The 24775-nt window shown below is 43.0% G+C and overlaps 1 protein-coding gene across 6 annotated transcripts in view; it reads right to left on the bottom strand.

Moving 5' to 3' along the window:
- RNF220 (ring finger protein 220) overlaps positions 1-24775 on the bottom strand; it is a 331499-nt gene that overhangs the window by 14620 nt on the left and 292104 nt on the right. For all 6 annotated transcript variants that reach the window (XM_053392649.1, XM_053392650.1, XM_053392648.1 and 3 more), the window contains 3 exons: positions 24552-24607; positions 20885-20963; positions 922-1030 (listed from right to left, as the gene is read on the bottom strand). In XM_053392649.1, the coding sequence (XP_053248624.1) occupies positions 922-1030; positions 20885-20963; positions 24552-24607 (244 nt within the window). The remainder of the gene's footprint in view (positions 1-921; positions 1031-20884; positions 20964-24551; positions 24608-24775) is intronic.

Genomic DNA, 24775 nt, shown 5'->3' on the forward strand with positions numbered 1-24775 from the left:
CATTCTTCAGCGAATATTGTAAGCTGAATTGGAGGTCACTGCTGCAAAGGAGGAGAGCAAGTTTTCCATTTTTCTTATTTTAAGAAAATACAGTTTTATAAATATCTATATCCTTTCTATCCCAAATGATCTGCAAGTAATTTTGACATTTATTTTATTTTATTTTATTTTATTGGGGGTGGGGGACACAAAAGTATATTAAAACTATGCAATTACAGTGCCAGTAGCAGTACTCTTTTAGAGCAGTGGTGGCAAACCTTTGGAGTGTTGGACTCCAAGTCCCATCATCTCCAGCCAATTTAGGATGATATGGGTTGCAGTCCTGCAACATATAGAAGGCTACCAATTCCCCATCCCTGCTTTAAAAGGGCCGAAAAGGGAATCATATTCAAAATTTAACAGGAGAAACACGCACACTTACCAGTATCTACCTGACAAGTGATACCATTATTCCTTTTTTGGGGGGGAGGGGAGCTTGGAGGGGCTTAAATAGAGACACAATTTGAAGGAAAGATACCAGCATCCCTGCAACCAGAGATGTAAAAAGTTACAGACACCAAGCCACTAGAGGGCGCTTCAGCACTTTAGTAAGTGAATCATAAGAGCCAAGGCACTCCTCATCAGGGTGTAGTAGACAACCAACAACTTTGAAAGAGTTTGGCTAATAGGCCATATTCTAACCCTACAGTATATGCAGGGAGACAGGAACATGGACACGGAGCTCTGCAGGGTCCAATATGTCGCCCACACCACAGCAGCACACATTGAAACATATTCCCGAGCTGTGCCGTTTTCATCCAGAATCGAGGGACAAAAGACAAGGTTTTAGTTTCTCCACACCAGTTGTGCCACCTTCCTATAGGGCAGGCAGAGGTACAGAGTCATTTTCTTATTCATGACCACAACTGGCAAGCTACTCACCATGCAAATGAGACATTTATAGCGGTCCCCACGGGAAAGCTGCCTTTCTAATTCGCGGACACGAGCCTTTAGCGCCTCAAACGTTGTCACTGCTGAGTCTTCTGTAATCCTAAAATAGATGAGAAAGTCAGGGCTGGCTGAATTCTTAAGAGGGGAAAAAATCACTGATTTCATATGTGCCAAATGTTGTAGAGCAAAGCCACATGATGGCAGCTTGCATGTTGGTTCCTGGTAAAAGTAACTCAAGAAATAGAATCAAAGCAGCAGAGACTGTCTGAGGCTTGAGAATCAACTTTAGCCACCAGGTTTAAGAACAAAGGTCAAGGAGCAGGGTACAGAATACACGAACCCGGTCCTAGTGGATCAATGCCATATAGTATTTCCAGAGGAGGTGAGAGAGCATGCATGATCACAAACTAATTCGTTCTGGAGGTCCGTTCTTAACCTGAAACTGTTCTTAACCTGAGGTACCACTTTAGCTAATGGGGTCTCCTGCTGCCGCTTCTCATCCTGAAGCAAAATTCTTAACCCAAGGTACTATTTCTGGGTTAGCGGAGTCTGTAACCTGAAGCGTCTGTAACCCGAGGTACCACTGTATTGAAATTGTGTTGGTCCCTTTTCCAAGAGGACCAAGCAAGATGATGCCAAATTAACATAAATGAGGGGGACGGGCACATCTGAAAGTGTAGTGTTGCGCAACGGCTGCAACATACCCATGCAATAGAAAAAAAGCTGAGGGAAAGCAGCAAGATCCCAGATGCCCCCATGAAACTTGAACACTGGAATGTTCTAGCTAAAGGGACGTAGCTGTAACAAGAAGTTTTAATTTGCGCAACTTGGCTATTAGCATTAAAATCACTGCCACATTTTGACAATGGATAAAAAAAGCAACCAATATATTATATCAGTAACTGCAAACCTTGCAGAGATCAAGAAGCATCCAAACCCAAATATAGCAATTAGAATGAAGGAAACGAAATAAACCGGATAAATTGATATTTATGCCACACAAAACAATTATGTTTCTTTAGTCGAGCATTTCATTTTCTCTCTCCTCAAAACAGCCACTGCCCTGTCAACCAGGGAATATTATAAATCAAGTTATGACAGAGAGCCAAGCAACCACAGATTACTCTGTTACATGAGTACACAGCCTAAGAAGTACAAATACCCATTCTGGTGGGAACTAACTGCAAGGCTTGGGCACAGACTCCAGGAGAAACCAACCAACCTCTATAGCAAAACAGGATCCTTATCTTAGATACTAACAGAAAACTCATAGTCCATGTGTGGATTCAAAGTGCAGACAAAATGGCAGTAGAGGTAGGCATCAGAAGACTTGGGAAACCCCAAGGTTTGCTGAGGGAGAAAAACGTAAACCTGAGAAACAAAGTGGAAACCTTGGAAGAACAACCCAATGATGATGGTGTATGACCAGTGCACCTGGCATGGCTGACCAACTGTGTGAGTGGGTGGGGTGTTGGGAAGATGGGAGAAGCAGAACAGAGTATCCTAGAAAATTGTGTGGTTGGCTGGAAAGCTGGAACCTTGAACAGGAGCACTCCACACTGCAACATTTTGTTGCAGATACCAATTGTTCCATTCTGTTTGCTACTTTAACAAATGTAGCTCTCAGTACCAGAATAGGGTGGGCCAGGGGTCCTCAACCTTTTCCAGCAGGGGGCCGGTCCACTGTCCCTCAGACCTTGTGGGGGGGCCAGACTATATTTTTTTTACGGGGTGGGAAATGAACGAGGGACGATGAGCGGCACACGAAAGGACTCCAGAGAGGGGCTGCGTTAAATGGTGGATGCTCAAGAGGGGTGTTCAGCCAACTGCGACTCCTGTGTCTTGTGAGCAGTGGTGGTGGGAAGATGAGTGGCACATGAAAGGGGTCCGGAGAGGGGCTACCACCAACAAAGCCCAGACCCCTTCCTCCTCTAGGCAGGGTGGGGAGAAGCCAGGAGGGAGGGAGGAGGTGCCACCGCCACCATGTGAGGGAGAGGGAGAAAGAACACACGCTGGCAACCCACGTAGCGATTCCTGGACCATCCGCGGGCTGGATTTAGAAGACAATTGGGCCTGATCTGGCCCACAGGCCTTAGTTTGCCGACCCATGGGGTAGGCTAAACCATGAATTGAAGTATCAAGAGCAAAGACATCTAGCAGGAACAATACTATAACATAGCTTAGGCCAGCTCACCTCTCCAGCAATCTAAGTAAGATGTCTGAAACCAATGTTATTTGGTGATGGTGATGGTGATGGTGATGGTGATGATACTTGTATACTGCTTCATCCGAGGATAGCAGGGTGGTTTACCATATAAAAGCACAATAATACATACCATAGTAACAAACAAAAACAATTACCCCTCCACCCAGTTTAAAAGGCTGTAGATTATTTAATTAGCCAAAGGTCTGGAAGAAGAGGAATGTTCATGCTTGGCACCTAAAGATACGTAATGAAGGTGCCAGGTCAGGCTCCCTGTGGAGAGCATTCCACAAGTGGGGAGCCACTAAAGAAATGAGCAACTGCTAGCCAGGTGAGTTGGGCAGCAACTCCAATCATAACAAACCACACTACCAACCAACAGGAATTAGACCTTGGTCAGGAAGAGGCAGGCAATGACATGAAATGGTTTGTTTATAGGAGTCTAATGGGCTTCCCCTCGCTGGACAGTTTGTGAAAGTCTCTCAGATGATCATCCCTGTCCAGTGATAAACGAATGAATCAGAGAAGGAGGCAGAATAGAGGCATAAGCAACAACACTCAGTGCCTGCCCAATACAATGGTCAATCAATAGTGAGGCTGTAGATCAGGGTGTTAGTTAGCTGGAAAATTACTGCATTGCCGCATGCGTCACGCTGGAGGGATCCTGGACAATCAATGAGGGAGGTATTGATTTAGTTATTATCACTTCATATGCTCCAGACATTGTTAAATATACATTTATTAACAAAGCTGAGAAGGGGACATAGAGTAAGCCTGAACAAGTACAAACTCTACTCCAGCTCAGCCAGCACACCAAAGTCCACATAGTTGCTCCAGCATGGAAGGTTCAGTCAGGCTTTAACATAAGTAACTGGCTTCAGAAAGAGACTATCCCTTCATTACCACTGCAGGAATGGCCAGTTAATGAATTCAAAGTAATGCTGCCAGCTTTTTTTATCATATTCAGAAGTGTTTTATTCCTTTATTACAGGGGTGGGAAACCCCCCGCCTGGGAACCCTCTCTAGGCCACAGCCCTCACCACCCCTGCTGGCTGGAATTCGTCCATGAACTCTGATTATGCCTCTTGCTTGCCTGGATGGAGGACAGAGGTAGTTGTGAGAGTTTGTGTAGAAATTAGCCTACTGTACACACCCCAGGAAGATTGCCTGGAAGGGAATCTGGGCCTCTGGCAGAAGAAGCTGGAAAAGAGAGGGCAGAAACAGGCAGGGCTTTGTGAGGGGAGACTGAAGACTCCAAGAACAGAGAGACACCAAAATGCAAAGGAAGGAAACTTAAAACCTATCAAACTAAATATATCAAACTTTTAGCCTGTGAGAATTGTCTCACACCAGAAGTTGGACTTGAATCAAATGAGGAATGTCAAGCACTAGAGCAGAATCATAGGATAAAATATCTCCACCCCACTCCCAAGGACGACGCAACAGGCTGTTTACCTTATTCTGCCTTGGTGTGCCACTGGGAGAAAAACAAAACATAAAATAATCAAAAGGGAAAGTTTTGCTACTTCCACAAATCTGCAGGTCTAGCAACTCAGAAAGGGCCATGACCACAGTGCCCCTCTAATTATTATTTGGGTCTGATATGAGCACAAGTGTGTGTGTGTGTGTGTGTGTGTGTGTACTGTCTCATTGTTGTAGTCTTCTTCCCATCTTCCCTCTCCGGTTTATTTCAACTGAATACAAATTTCCTTCCTCTTCATAAATAGTCACACTGTACATAACATTCCATAAATTTTATAGCCCTGCTGTTTATATGTCCCTTGTAAAACACATTTAGAACTGATTATATCCAACACCAATAAAACTTCATAGGCTACTTCCGACACCTGAAATCTTGGACCTTTCACTCTTTTCACAGTCATTTATTTTGGTGTTCAGGAGTCTGAGAATTCAGACAAAATTCAGGTTTTCTCATACAACCCACAGGCTCTTGTTCTTTCTAGTGGCGAGAAATAGATGCTAAGATACAGGACTGTTTCCTGGAACTTTATGTTAAATAAAAGATAAGCATCCAAAGCAACCCTCCGCCAAAAGAAAGTATTGTTCACAATAAAATTATGAGATGATGAACTGCTTTTGAGCAGAGATGCACAATAGATTGTCATTTCCAGAATAAGTGGGGGCATAAACCTGTGAGAGAAAAATCAGTCAACCTGTAATGCAACACTAAGGGACAGTACATCTATGTGGGAAAGTGGCATACAAAATTAATGTAGTAGTAGCAATAATTAGTAAACTACTGACACACACTACTAGATGTCACTACAGCTGAATCACATGCACACATAGCTGTCAACTTTCCCCCCCTTTTAAGGGAAATTCTGAATAGGATTCCTCGGAAGAAAAGGGAAAAGTTGACAGCTATGCATGCACAAGGAAAAATGTGCTAGAAAATATGCCTGGTGGAGAATTGGTAAAAACTATTTCCAGAGGAGTAATATTGTTAGTCTGCTGCAACAAAAAGTCAGGGCAGGATCCACCTAAGGAGCCCTGTCACAGAAGGGCTTCTGCTTGTGCAGTATCTTCATCCCCCCACCATAAAAAAATGGCTGGAGGGTGGTTCAGGAGAACCTCCAGAACTGTGCACAGGGGCACAACCCTACTTCCTCCGCAATACTTCATTTCTTTACTGGCTGGGCTTGTAACTATTTGTGTTGAAAAGTGCCTGGGTTTTTCATTTTGATCCCTCAGATTTGCACAAAATCAGAAAACTGCACCATGCAAAGGAAATTGGCAACTTGCCCCAATCATTTCATGTAAGCCAAGCCAAGCAGTCATGTATTTCCCAAAAAGTATTCAAAAACACATAGCTAATTAAGGTGTCTCTCTGGGAAATGTGACAAGGGCTCTTATGTCTCCCTTCAAAGGAGAGGGGAGAATTTTTAAAAGCTGGGCTGCTCCAGGTTGTTTCTCTCCTCCCTCTATCTGGGATCAAAGTCAAATCTTCATCAGGACCACTCAGTGAAGCAAAACATCCTCACTGCCTACTCATAAGTGGCATAAGTGATCCCAAGATTTAACCATTAACTGGACACCTCCATTTCCCCTTTTTTCTGGAGTGATCAACAACCTCAAAAGGGTGTGTCTGCAGCAGCATTACCAGGTACTTGGAGACCAAGAAGAACCTACTTCTCCTTTACTTGCACCACCAAAGCACATTAAACATTTCTACATCATTTATACTGACAAGCAGTCTGAAAAGTGTGTGCTGAGAATTTAAAATTGCCTTAATTTCTTTTCCAGCATGTTAGGGTGACTCAGCAACTTAGGCTTTTATATATATTAATTTTTTTCTTTTAATCCCTCAGTTTTCCACAAAACAAGCAAACAAGGTGCAAGTGCACACATGCCCTCTTGGTACTTAACTGGAATAACAGAATCAACAAACTGGAAGGCAGTGGCAAACACAAACGAGAATGCGTACTGGTATGAAGGAGAAAGACTAAAATTTCTCCTTACATACAAATTAAAATAGGTGTGGATTACTCCAGTCTAATTCAAATGGGGGAAAGTGGATTAACAGCTAAATTATCGAATTGAGGTGAAATGACAAAATGCCCAATTATTTTCTTACAATAAAGGAGCTGGCTTTCCTGAAATGTCTTCAGTTATGTATCTTTTTAGATGAACCTCTCTGAAAAAGGCTGACTTGGAATTCTGTGCAGGAATGCTGCCTCTATTGAGGAATTGGCAGGGATGCTAATATATTGTTCTCCAAGAGGAGTGTCCTCCCATCTTGATAATTGTGCATTCCTGTAGTACAATATATTAAGAATGCTGTTCACCTGTACTTTCAGTGGGTGACTTAGTTTGGCAACATGCCCTAGCTCCTGGTTGCCAAGTTATGAATAATGTAGTGTTCTGTGGCCTAATTTCCATGTTCTAAGCTGAAAATTTGGAAGAAGTTGCATGCAAGGGTGCGTGTCTGCAAAGCAGAGGCCCTCTGCGTCACAAGTGCCTCTATTTTATACTTGCTTGCACAATTTGTTAATGCCACCAGCTGCTTGCCAAGTTTGGAGTTCTGTTAACTAATTTAATCTTCATGCAAAGCAAACATGTTGCGTTGCTCTACTCCGCAGAGGAATTATTCTTCTTACACTTGCATGCTCTATCACAGTGGCATGGAGGGGAAGCTTACTGCCACAAGAAGGCATTCTAAGCTACATTTAGCTAGGACCTGGTAACGATTCCCCAAAGATTTTCCCTACAGAAGAATTCATTATGCTGCTTTCACGCCCCCCATCCCTTCACTGACATGGAGCCCAAAATGTCTCTGCAGAACCAGAGAGTGAGTCTGGGAGTTGGCACTCGGCCTTCTCTGCCTCCGGGACTCACGTGCCTGGCCCCATCAAACTGCAGACAGATGGCACCAACAATCAATGAAAGCAGGAAGAAGTTTCCGAGTCAGCACGATGAGAAGAATCAGCAGGGATGTGGAGATCTGTTAGCCACCGAGAAGGATTTTTGTTAATTTATTTCAAGAGGAGGGTACCGAAAGGCTAAGCTTGCACTGAAGTTCTTATGCATAATCTGGGCAATCATGCATCTACAAGATAGTTGGCAAACAACTAACTCTAAATTTGATAAGCAGCTGGTGACCAGAAGCGCCTGTTCCACTTTGTGTGCGTGTTGCTTCATAGGAACTCTGTAATTGTGTTCTTCCCTACTTTAAAAACAAAAAAAAGAAGGGTAGAGACATGCATTGAATAACTTGAAATAATTCACAGAACTAAATAACTGAACAAATGTAAGTAAAAATGTTCATAAAATGGGCAGGCATTACCGCAGGAGGAAAGGGCAGTGTTGCTGGTGTCTATCACCTTGAAAAACAATTGAACTCTTACATAAACTTCTGCATTTCAGTGCTACACGATGGGAACATTTGTTCTCTAGTAAATTAAAATCTAAAGAAAAAAGGCCACAAAATAACAGGAATGAAGGATAAGGACTTGTGCTGTTCACCATCAGCAATTATCAAGGGTATTTTATATTTGAAGCACTAGCGGTGCAGAAAAAACGACTGCATATTTTCATTGAATGATGAAGAAATGCAATTTCCCAACAAGAGAAGTACTACTTTGAGGAAATGCATCTAAATCCTGCACAACGGCTTAATTTTTTGCACAAAGACCCATATCAGAAAAGACATCAACTTGCTCTCCTGACAGCTCCCTCTCAGGAAGAAGGAAGGCTGCCACCAGGCTGCTGTATTATTGCTATGTTGAGAGTTGTGCATGGAAACAGACAACACCCAGATAATCAACAAAAGCCTTTCTATTAAGGTGAAGCTTGTGGGGTCTCAAGGCCCTAGCTTTTATGCTCTTATTATACGCAAATATGAACCACTGAAAGGGAGAAGATTTGAGCAAAACTCCAGTAACCACCTTATACCAAGCTATAGTTGGATGTGCAAGGCAGAAATGAATGGTGCAGATTTCAATGTCCTGAAAATTTGAGATTTCTGCAAAAAAACAGCACACTTCTAGCCCTTAGGAAGCTGCCTTTTAATAGGAGGGGGGCAAAATATAGTAAAACTAAGGCCACATTAATTTTGGTGATAGTAACAGACACACAAACATTTTTTGGGGGGGATGTGAAACATGAGACATGTTTCACCCACATTAGCCAGTGTGAATTTACATGGTAAAAATATTAATTTACAATGCTTCACTAAAAAAACCACAACTCTGCATGTTTTGCTTCATCACATTTACCGTATTTTTCGCTCTATTGGACGCACCGGACCACAGAACACACCTAGTTTTTAGAGGGGGAAAAATATTATTCCCCCCCCCAGCCCCAAAGAGCTTCCTCTTTAGCCTTGAGCAGCATCTTTAGCCTTGCGCAACGGGATGGATCATGCCCACTTCTCCCAGAGCTTCTCGGGGCTGCGGGGGAAGCCTGGGTCCCCCCCCCAGCCCCAAAGAGCAAAGAAGCCAAGACAGCGAGCGGGATCCATAGCCGTGCAACCTCTCCAGCCAGGAGCTAAACCTCTCCAGTGCAGCTAAAGAAGAAGACAAGGCAGCGAGCGCAATCCATCCCACTCATTGCCTTGGCTTCCTCTTTAGCCTTGCGCAGCATCTTTAGCCTTGTGCAACGGGATGGATCATGCCCGCTGTCCACCGGGGCTGGACTAGATGACTCCTGGGGTTCCCTTCCAACCCTGTAATTCTATGACCTCGGAAGGTGTTGGGGGTCTCCACCACTGGAGGCTTTTAAGCAGCAGTTGGGGGACCATCTGCCTGGCGTTCTGTAGCTGTAATTCCTACATTGTGAGGGGGCTGGGCTAGATGACCCTCGGGTGGCCCTCCCAACTCTATACAGTCCTACACTTCTGCGGCAGGAGATCCACAGCCACTTCACACAATGCCCACTCCCAATTTTCACTGGAGAGACACGTGGCTTCACTGTCTAGATAGGTACCCCCCTACCTGCCACTCTCCCCCCACCCCACTTAAGCCGAGGGGATTCCTGCCCAGAGAAGCTCCCAGGTGAGGCAAGGGTTAAGATCTACCTCTGGTAAATGGCTTTCCCTTTTCTCCTCTTCTTCTGTGCTATTTCCTTCTTTTGTGTTTTGTTTAATCTGTTTTTATTGTATACTAAAATAAAAGCTGCAAAGTTTCCTTTTTTATAATATCCCCCCCTCCAAACTAAAACGTTAATCTAGATAAAAATACTGATCCAGAGGAAAAGAAGGGGGTGGAGAAAGGACAAAAAAAGAAAAAGAGGTAGAGATAGAGAGATTTTTAAAAAGTTGGCTTCTTTAGCTTTGCGCAGCCTCCCACGGCTGGAGAGGCACGCAAGGCTAAAGAGGAAGCCCGGGCAGCGAGGGGATGGATCGCGCTCGCTGCCTGGGCTTCCCTCTTTAGCCTTGCTCAGCCTCCCCCCGGCTGGAGAGATTGCGCAAGGCTTTTCTAGAGGAGGGAGAAGGGACTGACTGGCTGCGTCAGTCCCTTCTCCCTCCTGGGGAAAAGCCTGCAAGAGCCGCACGAAGCTTGTGTGTGGCTCTTGGGGGCTTTTCCTGCCTGCCTCCCCCCCTGCATTCGCTCCATAGGACGCACAGACTTTCCCCCTTAGTTTTTAAGACGGAAAAACTGCGTCCTATGGTGCGAAAAATACGGTATCCTCAAATGGGAAGAGAATGGGCAGCTACAACACAAAAGATCAGAATGGAACAGGACTCCACCAGTTTGATCTTTTCCTCCCTTAATTTGAGCTGTTCTTGGGCTGCAATAGTGCTGCATCTGGCTGTAACATTAACTAAATCATAGGTTAGTGGTATGTGAACAAGCCTCAGGTTTATGAGTTCCCCCTTCCCCACATTCCTTTTCTGGCATGACTGCAAGGAGCAGTTTGGATTATTATTTGCCCAAACAAGCCAAGATAAAATCTTAGTTTCTGATCCTCACCTGTTTGGACAAACCCCTGCTTAAATCAGGTGGAACCTCAGTCCCAAGGGCCAAATGTAGCCCTCCAGGCATATTTACCCAGCTCTCAGGAGTTTCCCCCAAGGCCACATCCCTTACCAGCTGTGCTCTCACCCTCCTTGAGTGCTTCTGCCTGGGTGGAATGTGCTCTTGCTTGCTTACCTGGATCGAGGGGTGTCTGTGGTGTGTATAGAAACCTCAGACTTCCATGCAGTAGGAATGTCGCCTACTGTACAAAAGTAAGAGATGCAGCTATTACTCTGCCCACTTTTGCTTCTGGCCCTGCCCACTCACTTTTGGGGAAAGTGTTCTCACCCCCAGGTTTAAACTGCTGTGGTAGATGGGAGCAGAGTTCTGCAGACTTCTGAGCCAGGATATAAGAATAGATATCATACAGTGCAAGGAAAGCACATGTGATTCATGCAGCTCAGAGCTTCTTTTTTATACTGTTCATTCTGTCTCTTGGGTACCACTTTCTGCTGTCAGATATGCAATCTGCCCCTGTACTGGCATGGAAGGCTGTCACAGGAAACAGCAACTTATATGGCCAAGATTCAGAATTGAGTCCATCATCTTAAGTTACGCTGTGGTCATGTACAACACACAAATCCTATACTGAAGCATACAAATCATTTTTAGGTGCTGTATACACTTGATGGAATACTTGCCCCAAAGAGCTTATTATAAACTTTACAAGGGAGCAAAACTGAAACACCGCAAGTTATGATGACTAATTTGTTACTGGTTGTTGTTTAGAGGCAATGGCCGATTTTAGGGACAGGTTTTAGTTCCTGTATGACACAGCTCAAGGTTCCCAAGGTGTAATTTAGTTCTTCAGGGGAAACTAGTTGTATTTTCTAACCTCTGGTTTCCCTTACCTGTAGGCTAACTCCAGTATTTCACAGAGAATCATCATCCATCTAACTGAAATACTCTCCAACGGCCCATCAGCCTTGCCTTCTCTTTGAAATAGCCCAGCTGAGCACTGCACAGACTGTGATTTTTCCCCCTTCTAAGATGTCTTACTCACTCCATAAGCTCAAGACTGACAGTCGAATTTCACACTGTGATAGCCCCCCATCGATTTTTCACTTGCAGGGAGCAACTCTACAAATTAAAGTTAACAGCATTGTTGAAACTTTGAAATAACTGAGGGGGGAAAATAGGATCGAAAAGATACCTGAACACCAGGGGTTCAATGTGTTTGGGGGAGAGGGAGGAAAATCCAAAGGTGAAGGGCATTTCCAGACAATTAAAACCTTTTGAAAGGGAATTCCTTTGAATAAATGAAATCATATCAAAAGATCCACAAAATGTAAAGGTATTGCTGTAGGGGAGGTGGACTGATAGACAGCATTGCAAAAATACATGAAGACTCTTGTACTTTGAGCAATACAATTATGGAATGTACAATGCCTGAAAATAACAATAGAATAAGAGTAAAATAAACCTCGTCCACAAAACGTGGGTTGGGAGTGGAATGCCACTTGCCACTAGCAGCGTCATACAGTCTACTCTATTTTTAAATCCTGTGCACCTGTTTGCATTCTCAACCGACTGCTTGAACCTCTACTCTGGCCATAGTCCATCTAAACCCTAAATGCTCCCAATACAATCAACTTCAGTAAGTACTGTGGAACATGCACAGAGCGACATTAGACCCCACAGAAATTATGATTACAGTAGTGGTCTCCAGGAGTAGAGATGCCAGTGAAATCCATAGCTCTGGAACTCCTATGGATAGAAGTTTTGGAGGGTTTGAATCTGACCAAAGAAGAAGTGAGCCTTAGGAGACTTGAATTATTCTCAAACTCAGACTAGAATCCAAGCTAAAGAATTCTCAGTTTATTCCTTCCAAACCATTCCTCTGTACAATCCAGTCACCCACTTCCCCTTTAAATCTACTTATTGGTTGAGCCAGCAGGAAATATTCCAGCTGTAGGGTGAGGGAAGGGTGGCGCTCTCCAGTGCTTCATGCTGCAAATGACCCTGGTGCAAGGGTGAGAACCTTTTTCAGCCTGAGGGCCGCATCCCTTCTGGGAAACCTTCTGGGGGCCACATGCCAGTGGTAGGCAGGATCAGAGACAAAAGTGAGTGAAGGAACAAATGTACATTTTACCAATGTGCAGCAGTTTAGTTTCTAAACTCCCTCACTTTCTCCTCTCTATCCCCCATCCAGATAAGCATGAGTTCAAGGACACATTTTAGCAATTTTTTAAACTTAATTTGTTTAAATAAAACCAATAGCAAATACAAAGCATCTAATTCAAAAGGGGAGGATATAAAAGCAATATATCTATTATCAAAGGGTTGCAACTTTCAGCTTAGTTCATACTATGAGGGTGATCCAACTTCTTCATTTTAATGTCTAATAACTATGTGCTAAAGAGCCCTAGCAAGGGGTGTGGGTGGGTGAGATTCACTTGTTTCTCTATTGCCCCTGAAAGTCTGCAGTGAAAGTCCTACTGCTTGTGCTACCTTGGAGAATTGATTTGGCCTCCCACACTAGTTGCCCTACTCTTCAGAAGTGCTGGAGTTTTTCTCTCAAGTGGATCCCAAGGAAAACTGCAACTAAGAACTCAAAATGCTTTTGAGAAAGGTAAATGGGGTTGATCTCTTCTGTATGCTAGGCTAGAACTCTGTTTGAAGAGAAATTACAGCAGATGGTGTATTACACCATTAGTGTAAACCTACTCTGGGCTACCATGAAACTCCCCCCCCCATCGTGAATAATTGCCCAAGTTTATAGGATGCCAAATCCTGTACCAGACACACTAGTAGCATCCACCCTTTTTTCCCAGTAAAATAGTGTGAATTGCTTACTGTTGCCTTAAATTCTCCTCCAAACCCACAGATTCTTTTACATATGCCCTGAAGATGATTAATGCAGGAAGTAGTACTGAACAGTTAATGACCTTGGCTAACTGAGGCTTACATTTTGCAAAGAGTCACAAACTCAACAGGCAACTGGGATTTCCAGATGTAAACAGCTATGCTTGTGGTGTTACTGAATATTTATTTTTGGCATGTGTCTGCTTTTTCTGTATTTTTAGCCTATTAATCCCAAAACATTTATTGGGAACTGCTTGCAGATAACATCTTGGGTAATTTTATATTAGCCATTTTTCTGCTCTGAAACAACTTGCTGAATTAAGCACAAATAAATCTCATGTAGGAAGCTGCCTTATAAAGAGTCAGACCATTGGCCCGTCTAGCTCAGGACTGCCTACATTGATTGGCAGCAGTTCTGCAGGGTTTCAAACGGGCTACTCCGAGACCTATCTGGAGATGCCGGGGACTGAACCAAGGACCTTCTACATGCAAAGCAGATGCTCTTCCACTGAGGCATGGCCCCATCCCCAGAGTTCTCTTTAAAATCTGCATTAACTCTATGGCTTTCTAAGGCACACTTGGCAGCATCTGCCATGCTCCAGTGGCTGTGTCCTTTTAAATAGTAATAGTCCCTTTAAATAGTTTGCCTCACCCCATCCCCCACATCCATAATTTAAATGAACACGTTGTTGTTGTTGTTGTTGTTTAGTTGTTTAGTCGTGTCTGACTTTTCGTGACCCCATGAACCAGAGCACGCCAGGCACTCCTGTCTTCCACTGCCTCCCGCAGTTTGGTCAAAATAGCCAAAGTTTTATATTGAGACAAAATAATTACAATTGTATACATCTGTTTAGCTGTATACAATTTATTCCATTTGTCCTATTTGGATATTTCCTGAGAACAGAATTTTGCTGAAATCTGGCAAGGGACTATAATATTAGCAAACAGAGAAGGCAATGTCTGGAAATATGGTATAAAGTGTGCAACAGAAGGAATGAGGTGGTCTTTAAGCTACAGAACAGTTTGAAAAGAGGGCAGGGACTTTCCCACTCTTATTCTTCCACAGCGGGAACTTCTCTCATTTCTGCCACATACATTAAATCAATCATCTGTTCTTCAAGCTAACGTTCCTCTATAGCTGCACCCCTGCCTGGAACAATTTCCCCATCATTTCAGTGGAGAAAACCCAATTTCTCCACTGAATTCTACAATTCTACAAATGGCTCAGCTCCCTCTACTGACAGAATGGGAGCCCTAGGTCCTCATGAGCCTCCCATCAGCACCTGAGTAGACAGATATCACCTGCAACATTTTTCATATCCTTAAAAGCTAGAAATGGGGTTTTGTTTTTAAACAATGTCATAGGAAGTTAGCTTCTGCAATTGTCAGACTATGAAAGCCAGAAAGTTGGTTTTATCTCAGGAGCCAAATTCTGGAACACCATTTCTATTCTTGTAGGATAATATGCCAAAGCTTAACTTTTGGAGTGGATTCGAGAAAATGGATTTGAGTAAAAAAGAAAGAAGAAGATTGTCATGTGAGTGTACACACACACACTGACCTCCCTTTTTTAAAACCCTCTTCTAAACCAAACAAGCACCTTGCCCAATCAACCATGAGGAGCATGAAGAGTTATATAAAGAAGATAATTATAAAGGGATTTAATGCTTGGCGAGCTCAAATTGCCAAGGCTTATGACAAAGGTAGCACACACGCTTGCTTAACTGGCCCAGTGCCCTGGCTTTGCTCTTATGTAAGCGACACAGCCGGAGCCGCATCCAAAATGAGATTTGTTTTATGGAAAAGAAGAGCGTGCCCCTTTGCTCTTGGGAACGGCAGCCGAGTCCCACCTCCCTCTAGTTTTGCTCCATTCCTGATTAATGATCTTGTCTGCCTGATTTATGACCCACCCTGACAGATTAGAGTTTCCTCTTCAACCGCCCCCTCCCCCCCCCAACCTCAGAAGGCACAGCCACACTCCGCTGGAAATATTAGAGAATTATTAAATAAACATTCATACGTCATGTCTCTTCCCAACCTGAGCTCATCCTAGTCAACACTCGGCAGCCCTGGCCTGTTTGCTTTTCATGCTGACAACAAACAGCTGGAGTGATTCATGGAGAGGCTGGCTACAATGTTTCATGTCATATATCATGCTAGCAGGGCTCCCTGCCCCAACAGAGATAAACTGATCAAGCACAACGGGCTGGAATGAATTTATGACAACACAAAATTGAGGAAAACAAATGGGAGGTGACCCAGTGGGGCACTAACCCAGACTCTTTCCTTGGCCTGCAATCTAGTTTGGTGGCAGAAAGCAAAATTGAACATTGGCACTCTGAATTAAGAGGCTGGCTTCTTAACCCCAGGAAGCCTTGATTTCAAGATGGCACCAGGCAACGTGGCTCGCATCTTCAGGGAGGAGAAAACGAGCCGTTGCCGAGTTTGCAGCCTACACACAGGTGGGCTAGTCTTAGCACCACTGCTAAGATTCAGGGAACAGCAATGCAGGAGGGAGGGCCGAAATGACAGAAAAGGTTGGCTGATCTAAGCAGATACTACCAAAAGAAGGAAAACATGACATCAAGTCTTAAACTAATTTAAAAGCTGTTGTAGAGGAGGAGCAGCAGAATTGTTTCTAGGTAGGAATTGATTCTGATGGCAGAATAAGATGCATTGGCATTAGACTCCAAGAGGAAAGGCTTAGGGCAGGGATCCCAAGCTGAAGTTCAAGAGCCACTAATAGCTCTTGAGTAGTTTATTTTTCAGAAACTGCAGGCCCAAACAATCCCAAAAGGCTTGCTCCTGCTCCATCCCCCTCCAATCATATATTGGTGAAGCACATGTTTTGCAAGCAAAATATCCCAGGTTCAACCCCTGGCATTCAGTCCAAAGCCCTAGGGTTGCTGGCTGAGCTAGATGGACGCCTGACTCAGTAGAAGCATCCCATATTAAAAATGAGATGGATGGGAGTTGGAATAGTGGGAGGAAAGAGAAGCATGTTGGCCTAGGAATGAATGGAGAGGCTATAGAGAAAGCTTGGATGGAAAGGTGATGGTGGATGCTGTTGTGGAATGACAGAGAAACACCAAAAAAGACTGGGAGAGCTGTTTGGAAGAAAAAAACAGCAGGAAAGCTGGTGGCTTGCAGCTGCTTCATTTTACCTCTGTGCTACTTTATGGTCTCAAAGTTTCATATGCCAATGAATTGGGACAATTTTTCCAGTGGCAAGAATAGATGGGGGGAAACTGTTTGAGGACGGATGAGACCCTGTTTACAAAGTGTATGGCAGGATTATGGGTCAAAAAGCTTTCATCCATTATTATCAACTTTGCCAGATTAGTTCAGGATGAATGCTCAGAGGAATTAGCTCCTTTGCAGACACAGACTCCCTGTGGAGTTCTTCCACACAACCTCTATGTGCATTCACAAGGCCCCCAAGAAATGTTCCCCACTAGCCTCTTAACTTAAATCATAGAATCATATAATTGTAGAGTTGGAAGGGAATCTGAGGGTCATCTAGTTCAACCCCCTACAATGCAAGAATCTCAATTAAAGCACCCATGACAGATGGCCATCCAACCTCTTCTTAAAAATCTCCAAGGAAGGAGAGTCCACCACTTTCTGAGGGAGTCTGTTCCACTGTCAAACAGCTCTTACCATCACAAAGTACTTACTGATGTTTAGTTGGAATCTCCTTTACCATAACTTGAATCTGTTGGTTTGGGTCCTACCATCTGGAGCAGGAGACAACAAACTTGCCCCATCTTCCATGTGACAGCCCTTTCAGTCCACCAATACCCAAATCCCTCACAAAGCAGTCCCACAGGAATTAACAAAGGAGGCAAAACACTTGCCTTACTACAAGGTTCAGCTATTCACAATAATTTGAGCATCTGCCTGTCAAGAAAAGCAGTTGCTGCTACAGCATTCTGCTTCTGACTTGCTGGACTAGTTTGCAGTCATTACTGACTGACTAGACTGACTAGACTGCCTGCTGGATTTCCTGAGTACAGAATAACTATTGTCAGGATGGCTAACTAGACTCTCCTTAAACTCTTGCATTCCCTAGCTGAGGCTTGGTTGCCCGTCCAGATGGCTAAGCCACACTTGCATCTGTACAGCAAGGTCTAGCAGCATGTAATAGATTCTCTGTGACTACAGAAGAAAGACTGATGTAAAGAAGAGATGGAGAAAAATAAGGCGACTGAGAGGTGGATATAGGTGGCTTATGTATAAAATGTTTGGTGCTTTGTGAAGAGATTATTCTTAAAAGGGGAATTAAAGATCTATGAAACATATTAAACAATAAAATAAATATAGTTTAAAAAGCACACAAGATAGAATATTGAGTCCCAGGTTGCATGTTGTTCAGGAGCCAAGGTGGATCCCAGGCACTGAAAGGTTCTTGTTTTAAGCTTAGCAAAACCTATACCAGATGCTCTTGTTGCATGCCTGTGCTGGCTGTACAGCTCAGTAAACCCTTTCTAGCCCTGTTATTCTATCACTTCTGAATACATGCTCAAGCACTGAAGACTAGAAAAACCAGTTTGAACATCAACCAACACAACCAAAGCTGAACCCCACATGGTTTTTCTACAGCTGAGCATTTCATCCCACGCTGCTCTATTTAGTATCTTCTAGACTACAACCATCAGCTATAAGCAATATCCTCATTAAAAAAAAACAACTAAAAATATATTACATTATATTACATATAGAAATCATCACATGCAGTTAAAGGGGAAAAAAAGAGAGAAATCTTTATTTTTTTCTTGTCATAGCGACCCAGTTCAGATGCAACAACAAATCACAATTTTCCATTTTGACTGATCTGAGCCAATAGCAGCTTTCATATCAAATTCAAACAAAAAACGAGATGAATGAGATACAAAGAAGAATCCATCAGCAAATACATTTCTCTTGAACTGAGGTAAGTTGCTTGGCATGCAAGTGATTCAGCTACAAGCAGCCTGAAGCACACATTCCATTAACTTTCAACCCAAGTACATTAGCTCTGCGCCCAAACAAGGACAGTTTACTGTATTGTATTAGCTAATTAAAAATATACGCTCCATGCCTAGACTTTGTTTTGGAAAGGGAAGAGAAAATGAATGTCATTCTTATAAAAGTAGGATCAATAAAGAGAATCACTGCTAACTCCATTAACCATTGTTCTAAATGGACAGCCCAGCTGACACAGGTGATAAACCATGTGCTTCTAAACACTTTTTAAAATGCTAATCAGACATTACATGGAGCTTAACACACTAATCAATAATGCCCAGATTTAAAAGCAAAAATTAAAGTTATGAACAGAAGGAAGTGATCCCATGGAGAGCTCACCACAATCACCACCCAAAACAAGAAAAATGAAACCAATTTAGCTCTAGATTAAGAACCAGGAACTGGAGATGAATCAATTTAGCTAGCTGGACTGGGTCACCATACATCACGGCTTGGCAGTGCAGGTGAAAGCAGCCAGACAGTAAGAATAAAAGAACACCTTCCTTTCTGCAAGCCCCAAGGTCTGATCCCACTTATCAATTAATTTAACAGAGCCCACCCTTTCGCACACAACATTCTAGCTCCTTAACCATCACAACACAAACTATTTATCACACACAACTCCCGGAGGAGCAGGGACAGCACAGCTGGAACCTTTGCTTCTAAACATTTTGTTTTCTGTTCCCTTTGGAACTTAAGTCTCTAACTAAAAAGCAGTAACCCTTTACCACCAGGGATTTCTCATGAACCAAGAAATTGCTGTAAAGTGCAATAAATGGCATTTGGTTTTTACCTTCTTAAGAAAAGTAGCGGGCTGAGTATCCAAGTGTAATTTTTGACTTCTGAAGTCAGGAAGTTTTCAGTTCTCTCTACAAGGGGTCCTAACTTGTCACAAAGAGGAGGGTGCCATACTTTACAACTCCGAATTCTAGCATGCACCACCTTGGAAAGAATGTGGGGTCTGCCAAGAGACACTGAATAAAGCTTTTAAAATTATCTGATCAAGATGACATCAACTGATCGTTCTGGAAAATGTCAAACCTCTGCTTGGGAGGCCAGGATCTGAGGGGGATAAGTGTTGGTAACTAATGCTATTGGCACAGACTGCTGAAGAAGACTGAATTCTCCTGTCTCCTAAATGGAAGGCAGTATCAAAAGATGGCTAAGCGATAGGTGAAAAAATGGCAACAAGCAGCTAAATCCCTGCAAAGGAAGCTGGCATGCATTGGCAACTAACATTCATGCCTAATCAAATCATGAAATTCTCCTTTCACCCCTCTCTTGATTTCTGCCTCCAAAGTCCTGAACAGCCTATAATCCTAGCTTTTAATTCCTAGGCACACAAATGCAGGAGGCTGAGGCAGGCAATATATTTCCTTCTGCATTTCATTTAAAATTGTAGCCCAATCTAGAGTGTTAATCTAGAAGAGCAGACATAGGGAACCAATGTCTCACCAGATGCTCTGGGACTACAACTTCCATCATCCCTGACCATTTGCCACCCCAGGTGGAAGTGATGGGAGTTAGGAGTAAAATAACATTTGGAGGGTCTCAGGATACCCATCTCTGCTTTGGACTACAATAACAGAGAATTCAACTCGACCCCCCAACACCTTGTTCTGGTAGATAATTGCCCTGAGACTTTGGGCTTGTTCACACAAATCACTGGCTAATAATCCTGTATGCACTGTGGGACATCGGAAACATGGTGCAGTCGTCTAAGGAACTTGCATCTATAGTCTCATATTTTTGTTCTCATGACCTTAGCCTATTTCTATGCTTAAGACTTCAATTTTGTCTCTGCTAATTAGGAGCATACAAAAATGACATAGGATATTACTGCACATAGCATTGCCTTGCTGCAAGGAGACAGTGCAGCATCATGTATCATCCTTAGGCTTGCCCCTGCACTTTGGTGAAGCAAAAGATCCAGTCCCATGTGACTCATCCCCAATGGAAATGAAGGTTAAGATAATCTTATTCTTTTCCAGAGGCAGGCCATATCAAGTAAAGCTTCTGAAAAATAACACATCCCAAGGGAAGGAAAAGGGCAGCACTTTGATACTGTTGAGAATTTAACACAAGGGGAAGATTTGCCATCATCCCTCTAAAGCTGTAGAAACTACAATAGGGACTTAGAAACGAAATATAAAATCATCCTTCCACTTTTAGAGCCAACAAACAAAATGGATTTTCCTCTGTCCTACAGACATGGAATTCCTATGAAGAATGAAAAACAAGCAAAAATGGGGGGGGGGACACCTATCTGACTTTCAGCTAGGGGAGAGATAATGCTGTGTGTGAGTTTAAAAGCTGGATATGTTTCACATGAGAAACGTGGGAACTACGAAAGGAAAGCCATAAGCAGCATGTCAGTGCTATAGTGATGCCCCTTTGATAGAAAGCTCCTGGCAGTCTCTTTTGCCATCCCTAACAAAGACAGACATTCCTGAGCCATACTCACTTTTCTATGTCACTATTCTTGCAGGTCTTTTGCATAGGCTCCTGTTTACTGCTCTCTCCGTTACTCGTTGATGGCATTTCTGCAAAAGTAAGGAAGAGCCCAGATCAGTGAAGGGAAATGTTTATTCACAAAAAGTCAGAGAAACCAAATAGTTGGTGAATTGTTCTAGTGCTGATTCCCAAGAAGAAACTACCAATAACATGCTGGAGTGTCCAAGTGACAAGTACTGTTGTATCACTCAAGACGCATTCATGACTTGCCAAGTATGGCAGACCTGCAGAACTCATAGCCCACAAAGTAGTTCTGGAATTGATAGGGCCATGGATTACTCAAAGCAAATAATGAGGCTGGGATGCCAAATTATGACAAATTGCAGCAATCCATCAATTTCCTGCTTTACACTGGCAACTGTTCACCCAAAACCGAAGCACTCGGAATTACGAGCAGTTTTCAAACCAGTTAGACACAAAGGATCCACTTCAACTTCCTTGAGCAATTCTCATGAAATCGATTTGGTAAATGGCTTGTATGTGCAATTTGTTCTTTGTCAATGCTGTGAATTGCAGTTAGGATTCTAGAGGTTTTCTATTCAAGGGGTTTTCTGGAAGAAACGTGTTTACAAGCCAGACAGGTTTACCCACACATAGGAATCAAAGTAACGCCATTTCTGTGGTCAGAAGAGGCTGAGAATTTTCTCACAAGCCTTTTGAAATCATGAGGGCAGGAGCACTGTTTCCAGAGGAAGAATTGTGAGAAGAGAGAGACTGTTTGCCATCAGGGGGCAGCTGGTTTTGCTCTACAGGTGCAGCTGCTGCCTCACTTCCATCCCGAGGAACCTTCAGAAAGGAGTTGCTGCCAGGGGCATTATGTGTAGGTGTATTTTAATGTGCTGAATAGCGTGAAAGTCATGGGGTTGTGGAGTGTGTGTGTATAAACTTAACAGTGCCTAGTTTATTTTTTGGGGTTGCTATTTTGTTAATGTTATTGTTTTACAGATTATAAATTCTGTATTAATTTTTAATCATATACTATGACTTTTGCTTTAACTGTGATGTTTAGCTTATTTTTTATTATAATTGCTTCATTGATTATTTGTTAATTATTCTATATGATTTATGCTGTATTTGTGATGTTCCATTATGTTCTACTATGTTGCTGTTATTTATTGTTTGTAAGCTGCTTTGGGATTCATTTGAATGAAAAGCAGCACAGAAATATAATAAATCAAAATCATTGCAGGACAGCTAGCATTGGAACTTCTCAGGAGTTTAACTGGAATTGAACTCTACTTGCACAGTATTGTCCCAATTCCTGAGCTAATTTCCATAGTGATAATATTTTATTATTTAATACCATGGATAAAGAAAATGGTGTGAAATCACAAACAAGAATGTGGAATCACACAGAAAAAAACCCCAGAAGATAATGATCGCCAAACTTATTTAAAATATCCCTCTACTCCAAATGCAGAATTCTCCCCCCCATCAATACATCCTGCCTGGGAACTTCCAGCCATACTTTCTATTAGCACCCCATCTTTTTTCTAACCTGTATGTAAATGTCACTTGTCAATAGTTATAGCAACCGAGAGGCAATATCAGAGAGAGAGAGAGGGATTTGGACTATGGACACCCTAGTCATCAAGCTCCTAGAAGTGCAATTTCTCTCAAAAACCAAACTATCTCACAAGGTTGAGAGAATAAAAATGGTGGGACTTCATGAACGTTGCCCTGTTTATACCTTAAAATAAATATTTTACATTTTTTATGAAAAGTTTTATCCTGTTCTTCAGTCCACTGCTTCTACGCAGTTACCAGAAAGAAAATAAAACAATTCATATAAAGATCATGTACCGTATTTTTCGCTCTATAACACACACCTGATCATAACACGCACATCGTTTTTAGAGGAGGAAAACAAGGGGAAATAATTCTGAATGAAACAGTGGATGTATCATTTTTGTGCCTCATGCTGTGGCCACAGACATGTGATGTGATGGTGAGTTTGGGGTAGCCCAATGCAAAAATCCTGAGAATCCCTGTGGATCTGTGCTTTGTAACCACGTTTTTGCACCATTGTGGCCCCAGGCAACAGTGGGTGCGTGATTTTTTTGGTGCAGGCTGTAGCCATGGACATGCTATGTAATCTGATGGTGAATTTGGGGTGACCCAATGCAAAGATCCTGAGGATCCATGTGGATCCATGCTTTGTAACCATGTTTTTGCACCATTGCAGCCCCAGGCAACAGTGGGTGCATGATTTTTTTGGTGCAGGCTGTAGCCATGGACATGTAATGTGATCTGATGGTGAATTTGGGGTGACCCAATGCAAAGATCCTGAGGATCCATGTGGATCCGTGCTTTGTAACCACGTTTTAAGTGGGGAGGGAAGGAAAAACACAGAAGGGACAAGGAGCACGAGAGGGGTGTGCAGAGAAGCAGCTGGCTAAGAATGCAGGAGAGGGGTTTAATGGGAGGGAGGAAAGGAAGGCAAAAGTTTTCCCACACACACCCACCCAAGCCAGCCCTCTCTCTCTCCCACCTGCATGTTTTCTGGCTGCCTGCGAGTCCCTAAAATGCTTCCCTGGACGCAGCAGCACCGGAGCACGGAGAGGAGTTAGAAGGAAGGACGCGATCCTTTCCTTTCCCCTCTGCTTGCCTGGAGGGGTTGCCTGAAGGGGAGGGGATTTGCCTGCTCTTTGTTCCGTTTGAGCAAACAGCAACCAAAACAGAAGAGGGTGGGCAGTAAGACCCTGAGGCAGCATGCAGGAAAGCAACAGCTTCCTCTCTCACGGAGCTCCCTTCTCCCTGATGCGTGCGATTGGATTTTTGCCTGATTTTTGCCCCTGCGCTCGGGAGGGTCGGCTCCAGGGACCACACATTCGCTCAGTAACACACACAGACATTTCCCCTTACTTTTTAGGAGAAAAAATCTGCGTGTTATAGAGAGAAATGTACGGTATCTAAAATGCAGAATATGAACAGAAGCCAGATAAAAGTATTGCATTAAAAGGGTGAAAAACCAAAACACATCGAAAATTATACACCTTACCTCTGAAGGCTTCTGAGAAAAATATTAATGGCTGATCATTTAGTAATATAAACAAATACTGTGACACTGGCATGCATATCTATAGAAGGCAAAAAAGCAGGGGGCGGGATTTGCTATCTCAGAATGCATAATAACCTCAAACACAATTATGGTAATAAATGGAAAGCTTTCATGTCTCTCAAATCATCCTCCAAACCAAGAGGAATGAGAATGCATTGCAGGCTAGTCACAGGATTCAAAGCCAGAAAATCATATTCAAACTTCTTGTGACTTGGGATATATTCCAGAACACTCTGGGGGCATTTAGCAGAAGTGTGGGATAGAAATAATGCACCATAATCTTCTCTGGGTGACTCCATTCAGTTTTTTCTATTTGAAAATGGAGGCAATAACCTGTCTCCATCTCCAGGAGCACAAATTAAACTGCTGCATGGATTCTCCTATCAAAACTCAAAAGCTGGTAACCACTCTATTACACTACTTCAGATCTCTGGTGTTGGGCACACAGGAATAATAATACTCCCAATATGCTGAATACTAAAACTGCACCATAAAATACCGATTGTCACTATGCAAGCCAACACAACAGATTGCCACATATATATCTTACACTCACCGTCACTTGCCCACTTAGAAAATTCTGGTGTTATTCGGGTACTAGGCGTGCCACCACTGGAAAAAGAGACAGCAGTGAAAATTTGTCCCAGGAAAAATCCCACAGCATGCATTTCTTCTCACCATTATTAGGAATGATTATGTACATAATATTTAAAGTTTGTCAATTGCCTTACAATCAATTTGTGATTACTCTCACAACTGTGTTAAAGCAGGACACTATTA

Source organism: Podarcis raffonei, chromosome 6 (assembly GCF_027172205.1).
Source record: "Podarcis raffonei isolate rPodRaf1 chromosome 6, rPodRaf1.pri, whole genome shotgun sequence".
NCBI lineage: Eukaryota > Metazoa > Chordata > Lepidosauria > Squamata > Lacertidae > Podarcis > Podarcis raffonei.